This window comes from Mugil cephalus, chromosome 3 (genome assembly GCF_022458985.1).
Source record: "Mugil cephalus isolate CIBA_MC_2020 chromosome 3, CIBA_Mcephalus_1.1, whole genome shotgun sequence".
Classification (NCBI taxonomy): Eukaryota; Metazoa; Chordata; class Actinopteri; order Mugiliformes; family Mugilidae; genus Mugil; species Mugil cephalus.
Genome location: NC_061772.1, coordinates 10,764,524 through 10,788,249, shown reverse-complemented (window position 1 = coordinate 10,788,249; position 23,726 = coordinate 10,764,524). Strand labels below are relative to the sequence as shown.

Below are 23,726 nucleotides of genomic sequence, written 5' to 3'. Positions count from 1 at the left end.
TCTTTATGTTTATATAGTTTTATTTATTTATTTTTTTTTTAACTTTAAAATTTTACTGTCACTAATAAGTTGAAGTATCGTAAAAAAAAATCGGCTGAGGGACTGAAAGTTTTCTAAATGAAGTAGTATGAAGCATTACCCTCTGTAATGGTTTAGTCTGTCTGCCAACGTTAGAGCGGTCAGTTTAGTGCTAACACCAAGTTGTCATGTTTTGCTTTACCTGTGTCCTGAACACAAAGAAAAACATGTTTTTTTCCCCATGATACATGAGGTTTTTAATTGTGTAGAGGCTTAAGCACATAACACAGATATGGTAATATATATAAAGTTTGTTAATGACTTCCCTAATTCAATCCAAAGTACTTATTAATGTAGAGGTGACAGCTGTTTGATGAATTATTAGTTAAAAATGTTTAATATGTGATTTATTTATTTTTAAGTTCAAAAGATGGAGATTGGCTGCTTTTCTTTGTATCTATTCCACATCAGACCATGTCCAGATAATCGCTCAATACTGTAAATGAAGCTGCTACTGATTAGTAAGCAAACTTCTCATAGGGATTTTTTGTTTGTTTGTTTGTTTGTTTTGAACCAAAACAGAACTGGTGTGTGTCAAAAATGTCACAAAAGACCTTTGAGTTTCTGTTCGCCTACTATGTCCCACAAACATTTTTCAAGGTCAATCTTTAAAAAAAATCGCTGCATATCAACAGGACTGATGGGAAAATTTTGAATCTTCTCTGCTAAATTATTTCATTCGAACTTTTGCACATCAGCTCCAAAATATCTAAACACCAAGGCTAGTCCATGAGCATGTAGCTGAATGGACAGGAACATTTTGTGTGTGTGTTATGGAAGAGACAGACTGAAGGCTCACAAACAAATCGTTTGAATGGCTTTAACATGAGACATAACAAGAACGAGGTGCTTTTTAACAACAAAATAAAAACATCACCCCTTTGTTACAATCAGTAAGAACAAAGTAAGTGTCATCATCAAACAATCTGAAAAAGTCATCAGGCTGATAGAAGTGGAACAGTACTCATTTCATTCGCTCATTTCTAAAGTTCAGGTGAAAACCAACAAGATAAAGTAAATTAAAATGCATTAGTAACAAGTTTTAAATAATCTTCAGGAACTAAAAATAAAAAAGTGAGTAAAAACAACAGAACTCTTTTAACTCCCTCCTGATGAACAGTGATTAAAAACCTACATATCTGATGTACACATGTGAAGAAATAAAACAGAAACCACTTACATCTGACATCCCTAGGATTATAAATAATTAAAATCATCTCAAAGATTAAAATAAGAGGTCTTCTGGGTGATAGCCGTCTGAACCAGCCAGACGACATGTGCAAAATAAAAAACAAGAGTGGATCTCCAATCCCTTAGGTCCTGAAAAAACCTCATGACTCCAGCAAGTTATCAGGTTATTGTGAGTGACACACCACGAAAAAAAAAAAAAATACTGTTTCATCCTAAACTGTAAGTGATGAATAAGTATGACATTCGAAACGCCTCTCTTTAGTAGAGATTTGTTTTTGCTGACAGTTTAGACCTTTTGTGGGCTACGTGGTTTTTCCAGGGTACTTTTTATGCCATCCACAAAAAACTGCAAATGAAAGGATAATTTAGAGTGCACCAAACATTGTAATATGTCAGAATAACAAAGCACAAAAAAGTGAGATGAAGCTGTATAATAAACCCAATGAGCAGAAATAAGAACTAAAGCACTGGTGTGAAAATAAAGGGACGGTTTCCCTTTTCCATAACAGAATTGTTTAAAACCCTTCATAAGGAAATCATTTTGTTTCAGAGAAAATCTTCTTCCCAGCACTCAAATTTCGAACACATGTAAACACAAAAATGGCAAATCATATCTAAGTGACTATTAAGGAAGACCAAGTGTAGGGAAAGTCTCAAGGCTTTCCAAGCTGCAGAAAAATTATTTTGTATAAGTCAAACAGAAAACAGACGACAACAGAGAGGATTATGCAAAAAAAAAAGAAAAAAAAACACACAGGCAAGTCTCAAATGATTCCAGCAACATGAAGGCCTGTACCGATTACAAAGCTACTTTAACTGTAAAATGATCATTGGAGGAATATTCCACACCCACTTAAGACGTGAGGCTGTTCTGTTCAGTCTGTGCAAACATTCGGTGGATATAGATACTCTGTTTCTGAAATTAAGTCAAGCCTTTATGTTTAGGACCAACAGACCAATCAATGCCTGTAGAAATATTGCAATATCTGAAAAAGTTATCATGTGCAACATGTTAAACATTTCTTTGACAAAACATACCGAGGTGCATTGTGTTACTGTACATGTTGCATATGCTACACAAAGCTAGATCTAGCTCATTGAAACCCAAATATACGAAAAGTTTGGATTTATAGTCTCCAGCGACGGCCATGTCAGCTCACTGTAAACTCTTTGTTGGTAGTTACATAAAAAAAGAGCAGCAACGTGACACTCGTGTCAAATGTGTGCAAAGGGGAAAAGCGCATGTCGAGCATTGCTGTGCGTGTGGCTGACAAACAGCTCTTTGGCACATGTTCGCTGCGATCGCACGGATGTTACATGCAATTAAAACGGTGTTATTTTCCCCCTTAGAACATATTTGATGCAACTGTTTTCCATTTACGGCTCAACTATGATAAATACCAAAATACCCTTTTAATAATCTGACAACACACAGATGCCCCACTGATGATACAATGCAAAGTTAAACTTCAAACATTCATTTAAAAGTTTAAGACACGATAATTTCATTCCAAGTAAAAGACCACAGAATGGTTTGTTCGTTTTAAATGTTTTTTTTTTCATAAAAAAAAAAAAAAGTCAATAATAAAAGCAACACCCGTGGTTGCAGCAGTATGTAAAACACCCATTGGGCCTATTCTCACCTCTGCAGTGCATGTAGAGAGAGCATCTTTGTGCTCCCTAGTTAACAAACTATACATTATATGTACAACATTTTTGCTTAAATTTCCATGGATTGCAGCTCTTATTACTTTGTTGTGGAGCTCATCAACAGTGTCCAGTGCCAGTAATTTAGTTTGTATCCAGCCATGGTTCATTTTTCTACCAGTGACTTTTGAAACTTAACTACCAGCTCTGAGCTGGGTCAACAGGACTCTTAAGTTACACAGTAATTTCTAAACCTATCATTAGAATTTATAACTTAATCAAACTTAAGAAGGTTGAGCAGGCAGACGTTATTCCTCCATTTTACAGTCTTCTTCTCACTGAACTTTCCCTCTCAACCTGGAGTTGTGAAGGGACAGGGACCGACCACTTTGAGTGGAACCTGAAAATTGTATTCACAGAGCGTTAAAAATGCAGTCGAGCAGGTTTGCAAATTCCAGCTGCGTCTGATATCGATGTACAGCCGCTTACTCGAAGCAGCAGCAGGAGCTGGAGTGACCGACCGGCACCTTTACCTCAGAAAACATTGTCCCAAGAAGTAACAGGAATCTACGGTGGTGAACTCAAAAACCAGCGGCTCCACATTGTTATGACCAAGCAGTCAGCCAGTGCTGGATCTGAGTGACCCCACGTTGTATCTGGCCCATGTAGAAGTCTGCATTCCTGGAGAAGTCCTGACACACCGAGGACTGAGCATCACCTAGAGCACAGTAGAGGGCGGTGCCACCCACGCTGATCACAACTGTAACCAGACATAGCAGGAAGAGAAGCAAGCAGGAGTCTCCTCCACCGACATCTACAGACAAATAGATACAGAAAATGAATATGTGCGACAGACGTTGCCAGTTTTACATATTAGACCACTTACAGTGAGGTGAACCGTACACATACCTTGCTCGTAACCATCATCAGGTACTTTGAAGCGGACACGTCTTTTAGCGGGGGCTTTTTGAGGTCGGGGCTCTGAACTGGCAGAAATACTCACAGTGTCCATACAAATGCTTCGCTTCTTCAGTATAGACACCAGGCCAGAGGCAGGAGATATCTGAGCATAAAAACACAAACAATGTTGAAAGAAAAGGAAAAGTCTAAACTTTTCTCTTTACAAAACAACTTGAGGCATGAGCCCCAGTGTGCAGTGTTGAACAAGGAGGGTGCGTCTCACCGGTCCTGTCCACCTGGGGGCAGCACACCTCATTATCAGCAGGGCTGCACTATGAACTCTATCAACGCTCCCTCCGACATAAATACCATCAGTACCAGTCACTGCTTTCCTATGATTGACGTAATGCGCGTTAGACCTCGAACGTTCCCAAGATCAAGGCAAAAGGGTTTAAAACCGAGATAAAAATGTGGTAAACGAACCTTGGACAAGCCGTGGCGTCACATTTAGTAATCGTGTGGGGGGTATAGTCATCATGTGGCAAAGATGAGGTCACCAAAAAGAGAGTGATTTATAGAAAAACTGTTTACAACCTTGAGAAGAAACCTTCATGTGAAAATAAACTACATTTTTTTCATAAATGAACTTCCAAGTACGATTTACAGTATAAGCCAAACAGATACAAAAGTGATCAGTGTGAATTTGAGTGGTGGGTGTGACATTCTTCATTAAACTATATAGATTTTAAAACTTTAACCTTTTAAAGGCTTCAAAAAGGCTTCACTTCAGTTCAGTATTTTGTGCATGCTCACAGCTGAGATGGAAAACAGAACCAGAATCATCTCTTAATTCAATACATCACAGTGAACCCTGCTTTAATAGTGTCTCCCTGTCTGCGCTACATCCTGTAAAATGGCTTTTATATTGGCTAAATAAATCCATAATGGGTCTCACAGTAATGGTTAGGAAATACCATTAGGGCTGTTCCAACAAGGCGATGTGCAGCAGGGGGGCACAACCTAATAATAATCGCCAAATAGAACTGAAGCTGAGATTTTAGGCCAAATGTAAACAAACAAACATTCATCCAAATGCATTCACAAATCTCTATGAATACCCAATAAAATAAATCAACACAAAATACACATGGGCAGTTCATAGCCAGTAAAAATGACGGCATTCTAACATTACAATGCTAGCTTGATGAAGGCTATGGTGTTCAGCATTTGTTTCAGTAACAGAGATTATTCATTTTATTTTATAGCACCACAAACTACATCCTCCAACATGTGCATACAGTTGAATTACCACATTCACACATGCTACTTCAAAATAAGCTGAAAATTAGTTGTTTGTTATAGTTACAGTAAAATATTACTTCCTCATACTCAACCTGACAGTGTACATACCTCTTCTACAGTGATGAGTTTTGCCATGTCATCTAGCGTTGGAGCTTCTCTAATGATGTTAGCTTGGTTTACTTCATACTCCTCCTCTCCTTCTTCTTCTTCTTCTTCTTCTTCTTCCACGCCCTCTTCCTGGTGCTTCATATGAGTCTCTTGGGGAGGGTGTGCTTCCTGGTGCGGACATTGACAACAGAGAACAGTTATCACTTGCATATCCATATAGAGACTGTAATTCACTTTGTTGCTACTGCTCTGGTTACAATGTTCTGAATTATGGCCACTCCTATATTACACAAAGCAACGTGAACTTCAACAACACAAGGAATAAAGATACTTTCCTTATCAAAAGACATTCTGTTAAACTCACAGATAATGTAGAGGAGATTTATGAAGTACTTTGATTTGTCTCTTCATATATTCGTTAAAATGTGTTAAAATATAAATGTCACAGTCTCTTTAGTTGCTCTTAATGATAAAACACACCTGAATCTTTAGGTTTTGCTGGGTCTCGACGTGAAGCTCCTCCTGAGCTACAGCATCCGAGTGAAGCTGCTGTCCCTCCAGCTCTGTCCCACTGACAATAGTCTCCACTGGTGGAGCTTTCTGACAAAAAGGTGAGTCTCTTTCCTCCTGCTCTCCCTCCTCCTCCTCCGCCTCCTCCTCCTCTTCGTCATCTCCTTCAGCTTCCATCTCCTCTGCTGCCTCCCCGTCTTCTGTTTTTACCTCCTTCTCCTGCGCTGGACCTAAATCTTCTCCCTGCTGCTCTGCAGACGTGGACTGATCCATTCCTCCAGCTGTAGAGGGGTGCAGTCCATTTCCTATGATAGAAATGGCGTGTCCCACCCCTCCTTCTGCCTGTCCTCCCTCCCTGTCGCTGCCTGGCTTGTCAGACAGCTGAGATCCGGCGAAACGGTCCGGGCCTTCCCTGTCCTTGTCTTGGACCTCAAGGGAATTGAGCCTATCAGGCAAATTAATGGAGGGACAAGAGGAGTCCTCGGCTCTGTGCTCCATCCCTCCTTCAGCCTGATGGACTGAATGAAAGAGCAGATGAAGAAAATAAACACCGGATTTTCCCTTGACTGAATTTCCCATGTGTGGTATTAAAACCCCACTCTGCTGAATAAAGCTGTAGATTGAAAGCTCACTTGTGTCTTTCACTGTTGACTAAAAACACTTCTTGGATGTGTCTCACTCGCGGCAAAATGCCTACTAATGCATTAAAATCAGAACCTGTAGCTGACATGTCAATACTGGACACTGGCAAAGTAAAAGTCTGAGCAACGGTAAAGTTTCTGGCACAACGAAAGCGGACTTTAGCGTAATCATCGTAAATATACAGAAGTAGGAAAAGGCAGTTTGAATATATTAGACAGAACGTATTTATTCTGCCAACTCATTACAAGACTCTGGACTGGCACCACTAGATAACAGGTGCTTAAAACAGGTTTTTTTATCTGATAACAAAATCCTGACCCTTACATTTTTAAGAGCGTGTGCATGTGTATATGAGTCGTCACACCTTACATCTCTTTTCATGTGTTTAACAAAGGTCCAACCCTCAATCTAATGTCGTGTCAATAAAACAAAAACATTTCACTAAAATTCTCAGGATATAAAAAAAAAGAGTATTCAACAGCCCACCAGAGGCTTTGCATGTTTTAACTTGCACAACTACAAATTGCATACAAATTCTATCATAAAAAACAGTTAACTCTAACTCACCTGAGGTACATGAAGCCAGTGCACCACTTTCTTCAAATTTAGTTTTCAAAAAGTCCAGAGATGCACACTGTACACGCATAAACAGACACACAAAGAAATATTTTCAGAGATGCCATATTTACATATGCCAAAAGGTTTTATATTGTGTAAAAAAAATACAATTTAACCAGGAATACTTATGAATATGAATGAATACTTATCAGGGAGCTACTTGAAATGGACAGTAAGAATGACTCACTGCTCCTCTGATGCAGCTGAACAAACACACAGAGCATTACAAACGTCTTACCTCAGCATCTCTCGTCCTTGGTCTGTAAACAGAGGAAAGAAACGGAGCGAGTCAGTGAGAGTCTTGAAGCTCAGTTCTTGGTTTTAGTAAATGAAGACGCAAAAGATAAGTGACCCTTCTACTCTCCCAATCTAATATTAGCCCGGACACATTTCCCTGGCTATTACAACGTGTTATGTGTGTGAGACAGCTTGTGCCTGTGAGTGTGTGTGTGTGAGCATGAGTTAAGCAAAGTGTAACTCTAGCAGTGTAAAGGCTCAAATGTCTGAAAGTGCAGAAGTAGCAGCCAAGGGCCACATGTTTTAACCATCACTGCAGCGCACATCACACACTGAGAAAAATAAAATAGTGTACTATCACAGGCACAGAAAATTGTTGTTCATTGTTACATTTTTTTAATTAACTGTAATTTCCCATGGATTAAAATACAAGCCCCCCACCCCGTACACAAACAGACGCACCATTGGATCTTCTTAAGTATTATGTATTCCCATCTATACATGAAACACTAACTCTAAATTGCAAAACGTATTCCTAACATACCATTTTTAAGTCCTTTGTTTGCAGTAAGGACATAGCCTCATAAATTTATTCTCCATCTTTCTGACAACAGTGACTTCGATGAAAAAAAAACGCCGGCTCAGATGATGCCTTCATGAAAACTCGGAAATTCTGTTTTCCAACACGGAAATTTCAGACTTCCGATATCATCAGTTCAGTTCAGCTCCAGTATCATTCAGTTGCAGGTTAATCTCGCAGAACAAATAAGTTTGGTGTAATGTCACCGTTACTGACCAATATGCAGATACGTCTCTCTCTGTCTCTCTGTCTCTCTCTCTCTGGGGGTGAAGACCCCTGGTTGGGAACCACTGTCTTAGAAGATCTACTGGTTGTGATGACTTTAATACTAAAATACAAAGAGCTCACACAGACATTAGCATGCATACTGACCGAGTGTGCGTCTGGCAGATGTGTTTAAGAGTGTCCAGATGTTGGGTTGTCAGTTCAGAGGACGTCCTTCTACACTGACCCTCTAAGACAAACAGACAAAAGGACAAAGAACATGGTTCTATCAGCCAGGAACCAAGAGCTGAGCAACATAAATTCAATCTAGATACTGCAAATGCATATTATTATTGTATCCAATAGATGACCAGTGTGACTGGAGCCTTTGCGTAACCACGCAGAGGTCAAACTATGTATTAAAAATATTAGAGCCTTTTGTTACATCAACAACAACAAAACTACATTTGCGAATACTTTTGTGAATACATTAAAACTATGTGTCCATGTGATGCATGTGTGCCGTGTTACCCCACTGCTGTTGAAGTGCGTTCAGGTTGTCCAGTACCCTTTGATGATAGAGTCTCTCTAGTTGGATGCACCATAAAGCCCGCTGGTCTGAACACCTCAGGTTAAGACACAAACAAACAAAGGTACAGACACAACGCACCAAAACACCACACCACACAGAGAACTGTTTGCTTGACAAGAACAAAACTCTAAAAACTTTCTTCGTTTTCTAATTTAAACCCATTATAGCTGACAGAGGTAGAGATAGAAGACTGAAGAAAATAAAACGGAGAGCAAGGCCAAAAGAGACAGAGGGGGAGAGCGCTCCAGGATGCAGTCTCATGTTTATGGATATGAGCAGCCAAAACACAATCCTTCTTTGACACAGCTCAATGCTTTCTCTCTTTCAAGCCAACCCTCCATACATGCGTGACATAGCTAAGCTAGCGTTCTCTCCTCTTTGACTCTTTCATTTCTTCCCTCCCACTGTCACTTTCCTCTGATTAAACCTCAGATTCTTTTCCACGCTTGCTGTCGTGCCTTTGTTCTTCGCTTTCATTTACCCTCAACCTTTCCTCCTACTCCATCTTACACTTTATCCTCACTCACTTTGTTCACATGCGCACATTTCCACAGTTTTTGCCTTAAAACGACAATACTCCAGCTAAGCTACTTGAATACCACTGTGCCATTTTAGTTTTTTTGTTGTGGCATGGATCTCTACCCCAGAGCATAGTGCTCGCTGGCTGGTTTGTCCACAAGGAATTATACATTATACACTATTGTGTATATGCTGACAACAAATAAAAGGTTCAGCTAGTTCACACTGTTGTTTCACTTGCATTGATCTTCATTGATCGGTCATTTAGATGACATAATTACTGAAATTACATTAAATATAAATTACTAGGCTCTGATAGATGGAGTTGTTCTATACTTCCCATCATCATGATGTGACTATTTATTCCGGTGTACTGTTTTGGCAAATACCCATCTTCTCCTCTGTCTTCCTGCCTCTCTAATTGAAGAGCCTCTGGGCGTGCTGGAAAAGTCAGCTCAGAAACCAGCTCCCAATTCTCCCTCTGTTTTCCCTCCTGCCTGTTCGTGTTCTCCTTATCTGTTCCCCTTCTTCCTTGTTATGTCTTTCTACTTAGTGTTGTCCCGCGTAATATTCTATTTTCAACATGTTTCCTCCATCACTCCTACTTCAGGCGGTGAACCTTTACGGCATCTGTTATAACTTCACAGCAACATGAACAGTTGCGATAACCACAACTGCATGGACAACACGGCGAGCTCACCACATGCAAAGTAAGGATACAGTCTTCATGAAGGACAAACGCCTCAGCAACCTGCAGAGAGAGACAGAGGAAAAAGAAAAGGTTACAACCTTTGATAAAGAGCATGTGTGTTTTCAAGTCATCACACAGAAGCGATCAGAGGAACTGGCTCAATGGGGTTTAAGCCAGACTGAGACTAATCCCCATGTAGAGGGCTTCCTCAACTCAACACGAGAACGGTCAAAAAATGAAGCAGGAGCAGAAAGAAAAGAGAACATACACTGAACGATATCACACACCTGACACGTAAATGGCAGACATCAAAAATCATTACCTTGACAGAGAAAAGAAAATCATTAAAAGATATCTTCATGTGATCTCCTGAATCTCTGAATACCGGTCTCATAATGAAGCAGGTAAGCTGCTGAGTCAGTGAGACGCACTGGGTGAGAATGAGTTGAAGTGAAGGGAAAGACAGCGAGAAGGAAAAATGAGAGACCAGGCCAGACACTCTACCTCTTTGTGTCGCTTTCATGTCGTTCTGCTGTTCGTGGAATAAAGAGTGTGTGTGAGAAAGAGAGAGAGAGAGAAAGAAAGAGAGAGTGTGAGAGAAAGAGAGAGGAGGAGGAGAATAGGAAGTCACAAAAGGCTCGCATTTCTAATGAGGAGAGGGGTGGCGGTGACGACTGAGTGACCTTTCAAGGTAACTGTGCTGTCATGGTTTGGAAAACAGAGTTTAACAACCTTCCACTGCAGGTTATGACAATCAAATGCTGTGCACCAAAAACAAAGCTCAGTTTCCATTGATTCGTGTGGATGATATATTTGCACATAAAAAAATATCTCTCTTTGTATTAATGTGTGATTCTTGCTGCCTTTCGCCGCTGAACTTCTCTCTCTGATGCAGACTTCGGACTTTGGACCGTTTAGTCCATTCCTCACCGGATTTCTCTGTTCTCTCTCCAGCTCTCTCCACATTTATGCTAATTGTGTTGTTTAAAATTCTGCAGTCATTGCTTAACTTCATTAACAGTAACAATTGGATGTAACTACTGACTATTCATAAACCTATTCAAATAAACCTCCCTAAAAAAAAGTACTCTCACTATCCATTATAGTTTATTCCCTTGTTTATGGTTCATTTTGTGTACATAAGTATATAATATAAATATTCAGTGTTGTAAATTAAGTGACGTGTACGAGCGCTGTGTGGGAACCTTTACAACAGGGTCCAAAATGAATATGAGCTTCATTTTTCTTTTTTTCAGCAAAACCATTCCTGCTCCTCTTCTCCCGGTTATTTTTCGCTGATCTACATGATCTTCCAATCAAGTGACTGACGCCCCACAGTAAACCTCAGTGTGCATGTACGTTTTCCTTTAAAGCCCACTGTCCACGTGCAGAAGGACTTCCCAATGTCACCAAGTATGTGTCCATAATTAGCTGAGTTGCACATTTATTCCACAAAATGCCAGCACATCATTATCTATAAAGAGTATTTAAGAAAAAACATTTTTTGGGGAAACTGAGTTATTAAGTATTTCCACTCTCCCCACATCCCCACTCACATACACACCTGTTTGCCTGGAAGTAAACATAGGTCACGTCTGTTTGGTGGAGAAATGTATAAATCAAACTGACAAGAAACCTTTACACACCCCGTAACATTCTTGTTCAGTCATGCAGAGCTGTGTTAAAGAGAGAGCGAGCTCAGAAAGACTGGTAATGTGTGTCTTTTTATGCAGTGTGGCTTTTGTGCCTCCTTGCATTCGTGTTTGTGTGTACCCACGCGGACAACACCCGTGCCTCAAGGTGCAAAGTGCCATTCCCGATTATGAGGTTGAGTGGATAACAGTGATTTAATAACTAGTGTGAGAGCGAGATTTTAACGAGGCTAAAATGACGGCGAGAGTATTTTTCAAGAAGCCCTTAAAGAGACGAGTTTTTGACCTAACAGGTGGAGAGAAACAGCTGATTTAAAGGGCTTACCTGGTGGAGATACTGTGGAAGGTGGGTGTCATCTCCCCTTTGTGCCAGCTGCCCTAGACTCTCCAGCAACGCAGTGTTCAGAATAGGCCCTGTGGCAGAGGTGGGGACTGAGGAACACGTGGTCACTGGAGTGTAGGAGGATATGGGTCCTGTGGTGGAGCTGGATTCTGTACCAGTAGTTGTAGGTCCTGTGGCGGAGGTAAGCAGTTCTGTCGTTGCGCTCATAGTGTTAGAAGCAACTGAAGTGTTACTGCTTGTGAGTGTCGTTGATGTGGTGGATCCCAGATATGAACAAGTAGAGCCACCGACATTTGTGGGCCCACAGATAAAGGAGGGCTCTGTGGATGAGGTAAGTTGTTCTGCAGAGGAGATTATATTTTTTGCTATCCTGTCAGCGGCTCCCATGATACACGTAGGCCCAGCTGGGCCAGGAGGACCTGTGTCGGAGGTTATAGTTTGTAAAGTGGGATCTGACGGCCACGTGGTGATGGTGGGTCCCTGTGTGCTGGTAACGGACCCTGTGGTGGAGGCACCCGATCCAGAGCTGGAGATATGAGAATCCATTTCAGCATCACTCTGGCCTGGTTCCACTGAGCCGATGGGAAGAAGAGTTTCAGGACTGACTACGGGAATGACAGGGGATGTAGGCTCTGGACTGGTCCCAGGGCTGAGTGGATATGGAGTCTCCAACAAACTGCCTACAGTGGGAAAGAATGACAGCAGAGAAGAAAGATGAGAGATGAGTGAAAAACAGATAACAACAGATCTCTTAATTTGTCAGTGTATAATCAAATCACATGAATTTTTTCTCCAAAATAAGCAACAAAGGAGGCAGATAATCACAACGTATGTTGATTCCACATACTCATCAACACAGCTTCTGCGAACATAAACCTGAACTTATTTGCTCCAAACTGGTTTTGTTGTGTTACAACCATGTCTGGGAAATGACAAACTCTAGCACCACTTTGCTTCCTGGTGCTTTTAAATTTTATCTATTCCTCTTCTCACAGTCTCTCTACAAATAGCTACTCTAATAGATTTTTCCAAATTTTATTATGTCTTTCTGTCATATGAGTACAATGACGTCATCACACTCACCCCAGTCTGACCTCAACCCCATGGACCAATGGACCATTTAGCCACTGAGTGAGAGCCAGACCCTAAGCTGAGTCACCATCTCACAGTGGAAGCTAATTACCCCAAACCCTAACAGCTCACAGCTAGAGTTCATCTGAAAACAAAGCTGCTACATTAATGTTGATGTTATACCAGTAAATACAGTAAATGGGAATGTACATTTTTAAATTTTATATTAAAATATAAATGTTATTATAAAATATAATATTATATTTTATATTTACTTCTGAAACTGCTGTAAATTATGTAAAACTTATTCCAAGGTTTATCTACACCACTTTTTTTTAAATTATTCATACGGACTTCGATAAGACTCATGTAATGCAGGAAACAAATGCCAAAATGTTTGTTTATTTATTTATGTAAGTATGTAATGTGAGTAAAATTTCATGAAGATTCGTTGGCTACACCTTTTTTTTTTCAACAAGCTTTAACATGTGGAAAAGCCAAGCTCATTTTAGTAGCAAGCAACCAGTTAGTTTAATCTGCAAAATATGCAACTTCCTGAAGATAATAATAGAACAGACAGAATATAATAATAATAATAATAATAATAATAATAATAACTACAAACAATACAACACAAACAACAGCTTTGAAAGTCTGTAGCATTACAAACTATTTTAGCCTCTCTCAGCTTAGTTTCAGTTTAATCATCTGCAAAATTTCCATAGTCACTCGCTATCAGCTGTCTTGTTTCCAGTGACAACATGGTTGCTGTTACATGACAGGTAAGTCAAGTAATTGTAAGCCACCTCCATACAGACAAATGGCATGCAAACAACGTCAGTGACTAGCAGGTGAAAGGTGAGGATATAATCATGAAGAGATAGAGGAGACCAAACCAGACACTACTTCAGATTTACATTTCTGTCGCACAAACAGCATTTGAAATTAACAGTGAAGCTGCTTTGTGTACGCCAATAACAAACATGACCAGTAAACATGTTATGGTTTTCTACTGGCACCACACAGACACAAAAAGTTTTCAACAAAAAGGTTATGCAAATATGCACTCACTCAACACAAGCCTAACCTACTCCCATTATTATCACACAGTGTTGAACATGCTGTTCACTTGTACACTGTCCGCTTGCCAAAATATTAGGTACACCAATAAAAATGAACAAATATTAATATACCAGCCCTGAATTAAATCCTGAGTTTGTCCAGTTTATGTCGAAGCAGTGTCAGAAATGTGGTAATTAAATTGTGTGATCATTGTGGAGCATGTAGTTTGTGGTGCTGTCAAACCTACCAGTCTCTGAATACGAGGAGTCAGTCATGGGAGTCTCTGGAGACTGGCCGCGAGTTAGACAGCTAGATTCCTCTGATTCTTCCTCCTCTTCTTCATCCCTCATCACTTCGTCAACGTCTTCTTCGTCTTCCTCCTCTTGGCTTCTTCCTGCCTGTCCCTCCTTCCCCTGTCCCACCTCCTTTTCCTTCCCATTGTTGTTAAGAGAGGTTTTTTGGAGGCCACATGTTCCTCCCTCCTCATTCGGTGAAGGAGGAACACTGTGAGCGTTTGCCTCGTTGAGGTTTCGGGTTTGGCCAGCCAGAGCTTCAGGGTTTGGCAGGTTATCACAGAGGTCGTCCCCGCCCACACAAACCTGTGACATTCCTCTGCCCTCCGTCTCAAACTGGCCTGAAGACACAATAGGGAATCAGATGAAATCACAACAGAAAACTAACAAAGTCAAAGGACACCGAAAGTATGAAAGTTTTTCTGCTGACAGTATGACTGTCAGCGACAGCTTGAGCAGTGTTGCCACAGTTACTTCGAAAACTGATTTCTCCTTTCAATGAGTAACTTAGTGACTTTACTGATTACTTGATTTTAAAAGTAACTAAGTTAGATTAAAAGGTACTTATTAGTTGCATTTTTAGTGGAAGTGCATTTTTAATAGTTTTAACTTAAAAAGTATTTCCTGACAAAGCATACATGTTTGTATAAAAAATGCAGTATTTCCTCTACAACATAAGGCTGCCCGATCCACTTAATGATTGAACCACTGAGGAAAGTGGTCAGATTAGAGTAACGCGTTACTAAATAACGGCATAACCGCCATATCTGAGCTTGAGACAACTGAAACCACAACAAAAAAAAGAGCATTTATACACAAAACACAGGGTTTATATTTTGTGTAAAGTTTTGAAGATATTCAAACATTTACCGCCATGATCCATTGGGTTCCACCCTGACAACGTTTGACCTTTCAGCTTGAGGGTCAGTGTCTGCCAGCTAGACAAGTCCTTCTTCAGGCCTGCAAACATAGAGGAAATGAGACAGAATAACATTTCAACTCCACCTAAAACCGAACTGGTTAAGTATCATTCTCAGGTTGACAAACAACGCCTTAGGCTCAAACAGATAAAAAAAAAAAAGGTCATATGGTTCCACCATGTCTGTCCAGACTTGTATGTAGTGAAATTCATTTGATGAGAGGTATTTAATGTATTTTTGACAAAGTGATAGCTATGACCACATTGTTCACGACAAAAACAACTGTTTTCATGTCTACGTGCTCAGAAGAACCGAGCTGAACAAACAACTACATTTAAAATAAAAAATAGTATTACTGGTTTTAAATTGTACAACTCCCTCATTCACTGCCTACACAAGATGACTATAATTTACACACAGCAATCACACGCTAAGTTTTATTTTTAATCATTGTTTTACTTGTGTTCATAGATGATTCATCAACACAGAAACAGATCTGTGGTTAGTTGTGGTTAGTCTGTTTTGTCATGTTACTATATTTACTGTTAATGAGGTAGCTGCTTTTCCCTTTCTGTCTGACACTAATTAATTCCATATGTGGGCAAATCTCTGGACATCAACTAGACACATGCATGAGGAATACACAATGTATATGTAGCATATGCATTATCACAACAAACACTAATACATAACACTTTTCTTAACTAATTGTGGTGATATTTTGACTCCTTAGATGATCAAATCCATATCCAGGTTAATGACGGTCTATCTCAGAGGAATATTCTGTCCTAGTATTGCTGCAGCGCTGGGCTAATTGTTCTTCCTCTAACCCTTTATTGCAAAATGCAAGAAGCCAGGACAAACACCACAAATGACAACTTCTCTGATTCTCAGTATCCATATTTGTATTCAATTTTCATTGGAATTGGTGAAAAAAACGGGATTGCAAATGTGTCCCAGAGAAACGTCTTTGGAGAGGAGTCTAAGAAAAGCAATGAGGCTTGATGTCTCCAAAGGGACGTGGAAACCTATGGAATGATGTAACATTGTCTTTCTATTGCAGAGGCTCCACATATTTTAACGAGGAACAGCCCCATCTGGACAAGGATCTAAGTCTAAGTCGTGTTGATTCAATACTAAGTGAAATACAAAACATGGTGGGATGGAAGGCTGTCATTAAAGTCTAACAATTACTCCAAGCCCTGCCTGTCCCTCTGGATCGAGTCCCAGACCATGAAAAAAAAAACCATCAGGGACAATAAGGCTTATGCAACAACAACCTCTGCATTACAAATACAGGTGTCGCTGTTTTTTTTTTTAATTTATCCCCTAATGATCCTCTCCCAGTGAGTCATCTGTCCTTACAAAGTCCATCCTCTCACCTCTTTTGTAAGAGGTCTACTCCACAGGGGGCCATAAATAATTTAAAGACAGAAGAAGGGACATACGGAGAAGTGAATCCAGCCAAAGGGACAAACACAAAGGTGAAAGGAGAAACAAACCCTGTCCTCTGAGAGAGACCTGGTACACACAGGACAGGAGATACAGACAGGAACAAAACTAAAAACAACGACCAGTGAACTGACACATGCAGACTGTCAGATGCTATGTTTACGTATAGACGTTGTATGAATTAGCACAACACACACAGAAAATATTCGCAGTAATTATGCCTCGGTGATCCAGAGAAGTGTAGTATGAGTGCTGTCCAGCATTTACTTTAGGCCAGCGAGTCATTTTAGCAACAGCTACACAATGTGTTGCTAAGTAACCACGCTCCAAAAGAAATGATCGACTTTATGTAACATCTACACATTTATAATATATTTTAACGCTAGCTAATGTTAGGCGTGGTTAAACTCACAGAAACAGTGACTAAATGGACTAAAAGCACATGCAGTGACAGCAGACAGTAACTCACTTCCCTGTACTGACATAGCTTCAGTACCTGGTTCCTCTGTGTTGTGTTTAACCGAAGCATAGCTATGTTGGATATGAAGCTAGCAGCTCACTTTAACTGTAGGTACATTATCTCGGTTACAGTCGCTACGTGTGAAAGACGGAGGTGATTTACCGTTTAGCCAAATGGGTAGATGCTGCTAACAAACAGCTATCGATGTTAACCCCATTGAACGCCGACATCTAAAGCCGAGGAGTCACGTTTGTTAGTTGAATGTTTCTATACGTTGCTGTTAAGCTAACGTAAGCTAACGCCAGCCGAGTACAGCGTAAACATCTGGGCAACACGCCGCGGATAGCCTCACCTCTGAAATACACGCCGACATTTGAATCACATGATGTGCTAGCCTTCAAAACACTGGACCTCTGAGACTTCTGCGACACCAAAGTGACACGAAGCTGTACTTACGGCTGTAAAACGGGTAGCTGGATGGTAAAGACTCGAGCATCAGGCACCTTGACACCTGGAGTTGTTGTTGAAAGTCACCCAGAGGCAGACAGGGCTCGTTGCACCGCTGTCACTTACAGAGCTACAAGAGAGAGGTGCGCCATCCTCTGTCAGTGGGCTGTTACTGTTCATCTTCTTTGTCCCTTTGATCATTTGGTAGCTCATCAGTAAAATTAAATTTTATTGAAAAGATTAAATGAAATGAAACTTATTTAATGGATAAAACGGTTATAGCAAAAACAAAATTCAACAATATCTGTTATTTGATTGATTAGTCATGCCTGCTGAAGCCGGAAGAGGGAGCCTCATTATCGATAGTTCGATAGCATCTGTCTTGTTTTTTTATTTACACCTTTTTTGGTGGGTATTATTAGCACTTCTCAACACTGCTAACCTGTCAGACCTCTTTACCCGAAACAATTTTGCCTCATGATGCAGGAATGACAGCTGTAAATGTTGTTTACATTTACAGTCCTCTGTACTTCTGGAGGCCATACTTTCAAAATGACATAAAACGATTTTATTGTAAAATAATTTATTTCATACTCTATTTCGTGATTCACAGGTATTATTGCTTTACGTGCATTACTTGAAACCAGGTTCTTTTATGCCATTTGGATGCATTATTTCAAAGAAATGCTCAAAACACACATGGCCGACATACAATCACCAAGTCTTCAATGTATTTAATCAGAGAAGTAAAGTAATAGATAAAGCAAGGCTGGACTCCTCAAAAGAAGAGCACTGATGATGGCGTATGCTAAAATTACACCGCATTTTGTTTCTCATGTGAAAATCCATATTTAATTACCCGTTCACAAATTATATTAGATACACAGCTCACACATATCATAAAACATGACATTTAAACACTTAGACAAGCTTATGCACACGCAATGGCTATACAAAAACATACAAGACTTGAAGCTATACAGTGGAAAACTGTCGCCAGCACTGCTGCTCTCTTTAAGAAGGCAGTTTGCAAAATTAATACCAGTGTATAGTGAAAATGCTGTCGCAATATAGTACAAGCAGTACAAGTTTTTTCCTCCACAAGGCGCTGTTGTATTGAAAAAATAGATTTAACCAAATATTGACACATTTATCCTAATAGAAGTTAAATCTTTTAATTCCAGGAAACATTCTTTCTGCTCCTGGTTACATGAAAGGTGACAACGAAGCCTACTGATTTTACAACTCAAATTTAAAATCTCATTATTCTCAGTTCAGTTGTGATTTTTTCTCAGTCACACTTCTTCCATTGTCCCAAAAGCGATCACTTCATTCACATCACAATTTATGATCCTTTCTTAAAAAATTTTGTTTTTATCTATTTTCATCACATATCATAATATTCTTATATATTTATTACATCATCAGTATATGTATCTAACTTTTATGGTTATGTTGTGTATGTCTACGTCTGTGACCTGTTTGTCTAGATTTTAGGCCCACCCATCTCTCTGTGTGTTCGCCATCATCTCTTCGTAAAGCCAGCTTTGTGTAAACTCCTGGCTCTTGTCCATCAGTTGGAACAGTCGAAGATACTCCTCTGGATAAACGTGGCCTGTCAGTATGTCCTCTTGCAGGCATATCTCTGATAACAACTTACTTCCGCTATCTGGAGACCAGAGACTAGGAAAAAAAAAAAAAGCACAATAAGCAAGAGGAAAACTGCAGAAAACTGTAATATTACTGCAGCGTGTACAATAAATTGCTTGTGTGCAATGCTTACTTGAGCAAGTCAATGAGCTTGGCTTTCCTTTTTGCCAAACACTGTTTGATCATCATTAGCAGAGTTGAAGCATTGGAGGGAGTGAGGCCTCCAGAGAACAGATCAGCCCGTGGACGCAGGCACACCAGGCACAGGTGGTCATTTGGAAGCTGAGGGTAATGGGTGGAAATGTTATATTAAACAGATAATACTCTTCAAGTTTCCACTTCTGTTACTGACCCTGCTCTCTTCCTTACCGTGCTTTTGGTGTTTGGTACATTATTTGTTTGTTTTGAAGACACAAATGAGTCCCAGGGCTCCTGCGCAGACAGAGATGAAAGTGAGACTATTTTAATTAGATTTCCCCTTTTTATGTTGAAAATGTTTATGGGCATGATCTGAGAAATCTGTTTTAAGGAGCCAAGTCTTTGACTTAGTAAAATCTTTATATATTTTTTTGTTTTAATACATCTGCGTAAACACTGAGATTCATTGCGACACTCTCTCATACTATACCTTGTGCAGCAGTTCGATCTCACAGGCCATCTGCCAGAGGACACTGAAGGCTCTGTAATGTGCCATTTGACCAGGACAAGACACCATTTTCTGATGGAGAAATAATTGTGTGAAATATTTGGCACAAATATCAAATAAAACAATAGTCTAACTCAGCATCAGCAAGTGGTTGTGTTGTGAGCATGGAAAAGACAATTCAAACCAGATCACCATAACTTTGTGTTCTTGTCAGACCAGATGTTTTTGTGTGCGTAACAATCCGGTACAAGTGCCCAGCTTTAAGTACTTGTGTTAACACATAACACACATAATTAAAATGCGTCTCAAGCTAGAAACTGAGATTCCAATCTCAGTTTCACGCTCTATATGCAACACACAAAACTATTTTGGGTAGATAATTTTAACAGCAGCTGTCTCTAAGAAATTGAACAGTGGTGTTCGTTGTGTGTGCATCATGACATGAAACTTGAGGATAACAAAAATACAAAATGCAAACGACCACAGCGGTTAGGAATGTGGTCCTTAATGTGACCTAGTCACAACCTCCAAACATGGTCTGAGTGATCGGATCTCACGTGCCCTGGGTGTATTCACATTTGTACTTTCCGCTGGCCTGTTACAACATTACTCAGAATACATTCAAATAACCAGGTCTGAACAGGGCCCATGATTCTACTATCAGCAGTAACAAAACACAGACTCAGGTTACACACTGATCAACAGATTAACTGACACGGGTCTTTTACCAGGTATTCCTTCTCGCTTATGAAGAGGTTGAGCTCTATTCTTCCGTATCTGTAGACAGACAGCCGTTCAAACAGAGAGTATATCATCTTCAGCAGCAAGCCATGCTCATTGATCTGCGGCATGATTCCCACGACCTTCACAGGGACGTCTAGAGATAACACAAACAGCAATACATTACAAAAGCACACCATTTTATTATGTCCTAGGTTTCCAAAGGGATATCTTTCTGGACTGGAAAGAGCTTATTTATATAAATATAAAACTTACCAGTCACATTTTAATAATTGTCTACATTAAGATGGAAATGGACCAAAAACATGACAACCTCAGATGAGTTGACACGGATTGGAAAAAACATTATGGTCAAAAGTGTAAATTATAATGACATATCTGTACATTCATTACAGCTTTATTATCTGATTTTTTTTCCAGGAAGTTCTTAATTTCTCTGTAGTAACTGTAAGTACTCTATAATTAACATTAATTACCATCAAAATGACACCTCACTTTGTATGTACTAAGTACTTGGTGTGTGGGAGGCAATTTACAGCATAGCAGTGGTTTGCTGTCTGTGTCATTTGTTTCTCACCATCAGTCCAAGAAGCTTCTGAAATTCCCAGGTCAGTGAACAAATCTTCAGTGGTCATTGTTGGGGGTTTCATGATGCCCGCACCGATGGGATCTAGTCTAAAGTAGTCACAGTGCACCACTTCAAGCTGACCATCAAGTTGACCCTCCAGCTCCTGTAACACAAAAAAGTCGACTTATTTATTATAATTATTATTTATTTAACTGGTACATGAGTGAAACTAAAAATGACCACCAAGCAGTTGATGCTACTGCCAACTAGCCACACTGCAGTTTGCATCTACGTCCTAAGTCATATATCTGTAGTAAGGACGTAGGGGAAATTAAGAAAATAAAAATGTTTCTGCACAACTTTAGCACAATCACACCAAGTCCCTTTTCTTCCCTGTGACATTTCATCATACAATTTGCTCCGTTTTGATGAGAAGCATGTTTTGGCCAGAATGTGGTCATTCTTTGGTCATACTTCAGTGTGATACAATGACTTAATGCTAATTAAAAAAACAAATAGGTTAGAGAACTGGTATACTGTATAGATACACAACGTTGTTCAAAGCTTAGATGTGTATTTGTTACCTGTAGATCATGTAGGAAGGAACTATTACCCTCGAGAGCCACAACTCTTTGAGCGCCAGCATTTAATAGTGTCTTTGTCAACACGGCAGGACCTAACAAAGACAGAGAAAAACAACGTTTTAATTACAACGCAAGATAAGAACAATATAGATAAAATAAAAAATAAAAAACAGCTTAATTAGCATATTTAGGTTGAATGAACTTTACACAACAACAACACCAGGCAGAATACAAATACATACCTGGGTTACACTCAAAGATAACAGACTTGGTATCCTGTAGATTAGGTCCTAGATGTTGTGTTACCAGATTAGCTATGTCTGGATCAACTATGAAGAGTCTTTTTGTCCTGTTTTTTTTACTGGCTTGAATACGGTTAAGATTCTCTTCTACCTCCCCAATGTTCAGGAAGTCGAATCGGCACAGAGGACGACACTGGCCCTGAGGAAAGACATAAATGCTTACAAAGTGGCAACAGCATCTTTGTGTGCTTGTGATACAAGCACAAGGGCCCCCGTCACTCTATTTCAGTATTTTAATATTTAAGCGTATCGAGAATTGCACACATGACATGGTTTAAATAGCCAGGAAACCTTGAGTATTGTAGGAGTAGGGAATCAAGGTGCAAACTAAAATAGAGTATAAATAAGGCAAAACAGATCTAATATATGTGTTGGACACCCTGATAACCGAGAAAAATAGCAGAATAAAGCATGCTATGACACAAGATTAATTAAAAAGACAATAACAGAGTAGATTCAGTGCTAGAGCCTGTATGTCTGTCAACAGGGCTTTCAATTTAGACTGCAGTGAGAGAAGGTACAGAAAACATACATGAAAACTATGGTTAGGAATCAATCAAGCACAGAAAACTGCCTACCTGTACAGCTACGGCAGACAAGTTTCTGTGTGTAAGTGAGGATGAGGGTGATGTCCTCTCTGAGCGAGGCTGTTGGGTGCTTGGAAGCGCTGGCCGACCAGGACCTGAAGATAAAGTGTCCATGCTGTAGGCCCTTCTATGAAGCAAAGGGGCTCCAAGAACCCCAAAGCAAGACGGGCCCACGGGGGCCAAAACTGCCTTGTGCACACAGGATTGACGTCTGATCGTCTGGCAGCAACCAGATCGGAGCATCAGCTCCACCACTCTACAAATCTGGGAGGACATGGTGAACCAGAGGACAAATGGCTAAAAATGGGACATCAAGAGGTCACAGCCTAAAGGATAAGGAAAAGGGAAGAGAATGAAAAATTATTTTCTGCAACAGACATTTCAGAAACATTGTTTACATTCTCTATCGTCAAAATGTTAGTATAGTAATCGTTCAGTCTTTCTCAAAAATAATTTTAGCTCTTATCTTATGATTTAAAAAGCGCCATTTGCACACCTCATTAGACTATGTGGCTTAAATTGATGATTATTAAACACAATAAGGTGTAGCCTAACTTCTTGGTAATGCGTGCGTCTATGTGAGCGCACTCCGTCCTTTAGCACGTGTGTATGTGGTGAGGGTCGACATCTGCTGCCTTTAAGGTCTTAACCTTATCCACCTCACAGAGTTCATGGTTAAAGTTCATCGGCTTCACCAAAAGAGACACAACACATGGTGATATACTTTGTGCCGAATGAGTACAGTCGCTCTCCTAGTTATATCGACGCTGTTAGCCTACTGGATTAGCCATGCGCTACGCTAACGTCACTCAGCTATAGCACAAACCCTTGATTAAACGGGAGAAACACAAAGTTACCTCAATGCAGATTATTTCAAATTTCCCAACTTGACGACATCGCGGCTTTAAAGTTGAATCATGTCCGTCTACGTGCTGGTAAAACTCCGTGACATTGAGCCATCAGCATCCTGACCCTCCATAAAATGTTTTCGCAACTCTCGTGGTGTTTCAGGCGCATGTGATTGTCGTCATTGGCAGAAGACACTGCGACGACCAATCAAAAACTCCAGGAAGTAGTCGAGCTAACGTCCAAGGCTAACATCCAAATACTAACAAAAACAAACTATATG

The 23,726-nt window shown here is 40.0% G+C and overlaps 2 protein-coding genes across 3 annotated transcripts; both read right to left on the bottom strand.

The window, feature by feature from the left end:
- Nucleotides 1–884: 884 nt before the first annotated feature.
- On the bottom strand, nt 885–17,666 carry cnsta (consortin, connexin sorting protein a). Of its 2 annotated transcripts, none has more exons than XM_047581433.1 (13): nt 17,529–17,666; nt 15,111–15,200; nt 14,195–14,581; nt 11,797–12,494; nt 9,849–9,879; nt 8,549–8,635; nt 8,186–8,267; nt 7,235–7,256; nt 6,946–7,012; nt 5,707–6,254; nt 5,227–5,394; nt 3,826–3,979; nt 885–3,730 (listed from the first exon to the last, which is right to left on the bottom strand). In XM_047581433.1, exons 1-13 carry the CDS (start codon nt 17,566–17,568, stop codon nt 3,522–3,524), a joined length of 2,583 nt encoding a protein of 860 aa, XP_047437389.1. In that variant the 5' UTR covers nt 17,569–17,666; the 3' UTR covers nt 885–3,521. The 2 variants fall into 2 exon arrangements, with proteins under 2 accessions (XP_047437389.1, XP_047437390.1); XM_047581434.1 differs by lacking the exon at nt 17,529–17,666 and adding an exon at nt 17,235–17,472.
- A 419-nt stretch (nt 17,667–18,085) lies between these two features.
- Nucleotides 18,086–23,618, bottom strand: tfb2m (transcription factor B2, mitochondrial). Its single transcript, XM_047581228.1, has 10 exons — nt 23,455–23,618; nt 22,589–22,923; nt 21,951–22,149; nt 21,709–21,800; nt 21,134–21,287; nt 20,544–20,692; nt 19,798–19,887; nt 19,539–19,601; nt 19,303–19,451; nt 18,086–19,202 (listed from the first exon to the last, which is right to left on the bottom strand). Exons 2-10 carry the CDS (start codon nt 22,871–22,873, stop codon nt 19,013–19,015), a joined length of 1,371 nt encoding a protein of 456 aa, XP_047437184.1. The 5' UTR covers nt 22,874–22,923; nt 23,455–23,618; the 3' UTR covers nt 18,086–19,012.
- Nucleotides 23,619–23,726: the final 108 nt, after the last annotated feature.

Bases quoted from the DNA above. Each gene is read 5' to 3' on its own strand.
- cnsta (XM_047581433.1), bottom strand. From the start codon at position 17,568: ATGCTCGAGTCTTTACCATCCAGCTACCCGTTTTACAGCC. The intron at 8,268-8,548 runs GTAACACGGCAC...TGTTTGTCTTAG, and splicing joins CGCACTTCAACAGCAGTGGG to AGGGTCAGTGTAGAAGGACG. The intron at 6,255-6,945 runs GTGAGTTAGAGT...TCTTTCATTCAG, and splicing joins ACTGGCTTCATGTACCTCAG to TCCATCAGGCTGAAGGAGGG.
- tfb2m (XM_047581228.1), bottom strand. From the start codon at position 22,873: ATGTCCTCCCAGATTTGTAGAGTGGTGGAGCTGATGCTCCGATCTGGT. The intron at 22,150-22,588 runs GTAGGCAGTTTT...GTCTTTCCTCAG, and splicing joins TGTCTGCCGTAGCTGTACAG to GGCCAGTGTCGTCCTCTGTG. The intron at 21,288-21,708 runs GTAACAAATACA...TTTGTGTTACAG, and splicing joins CCTTCCTACATGATCTACAG to GAGCTGGAGGGTCAACTTGA.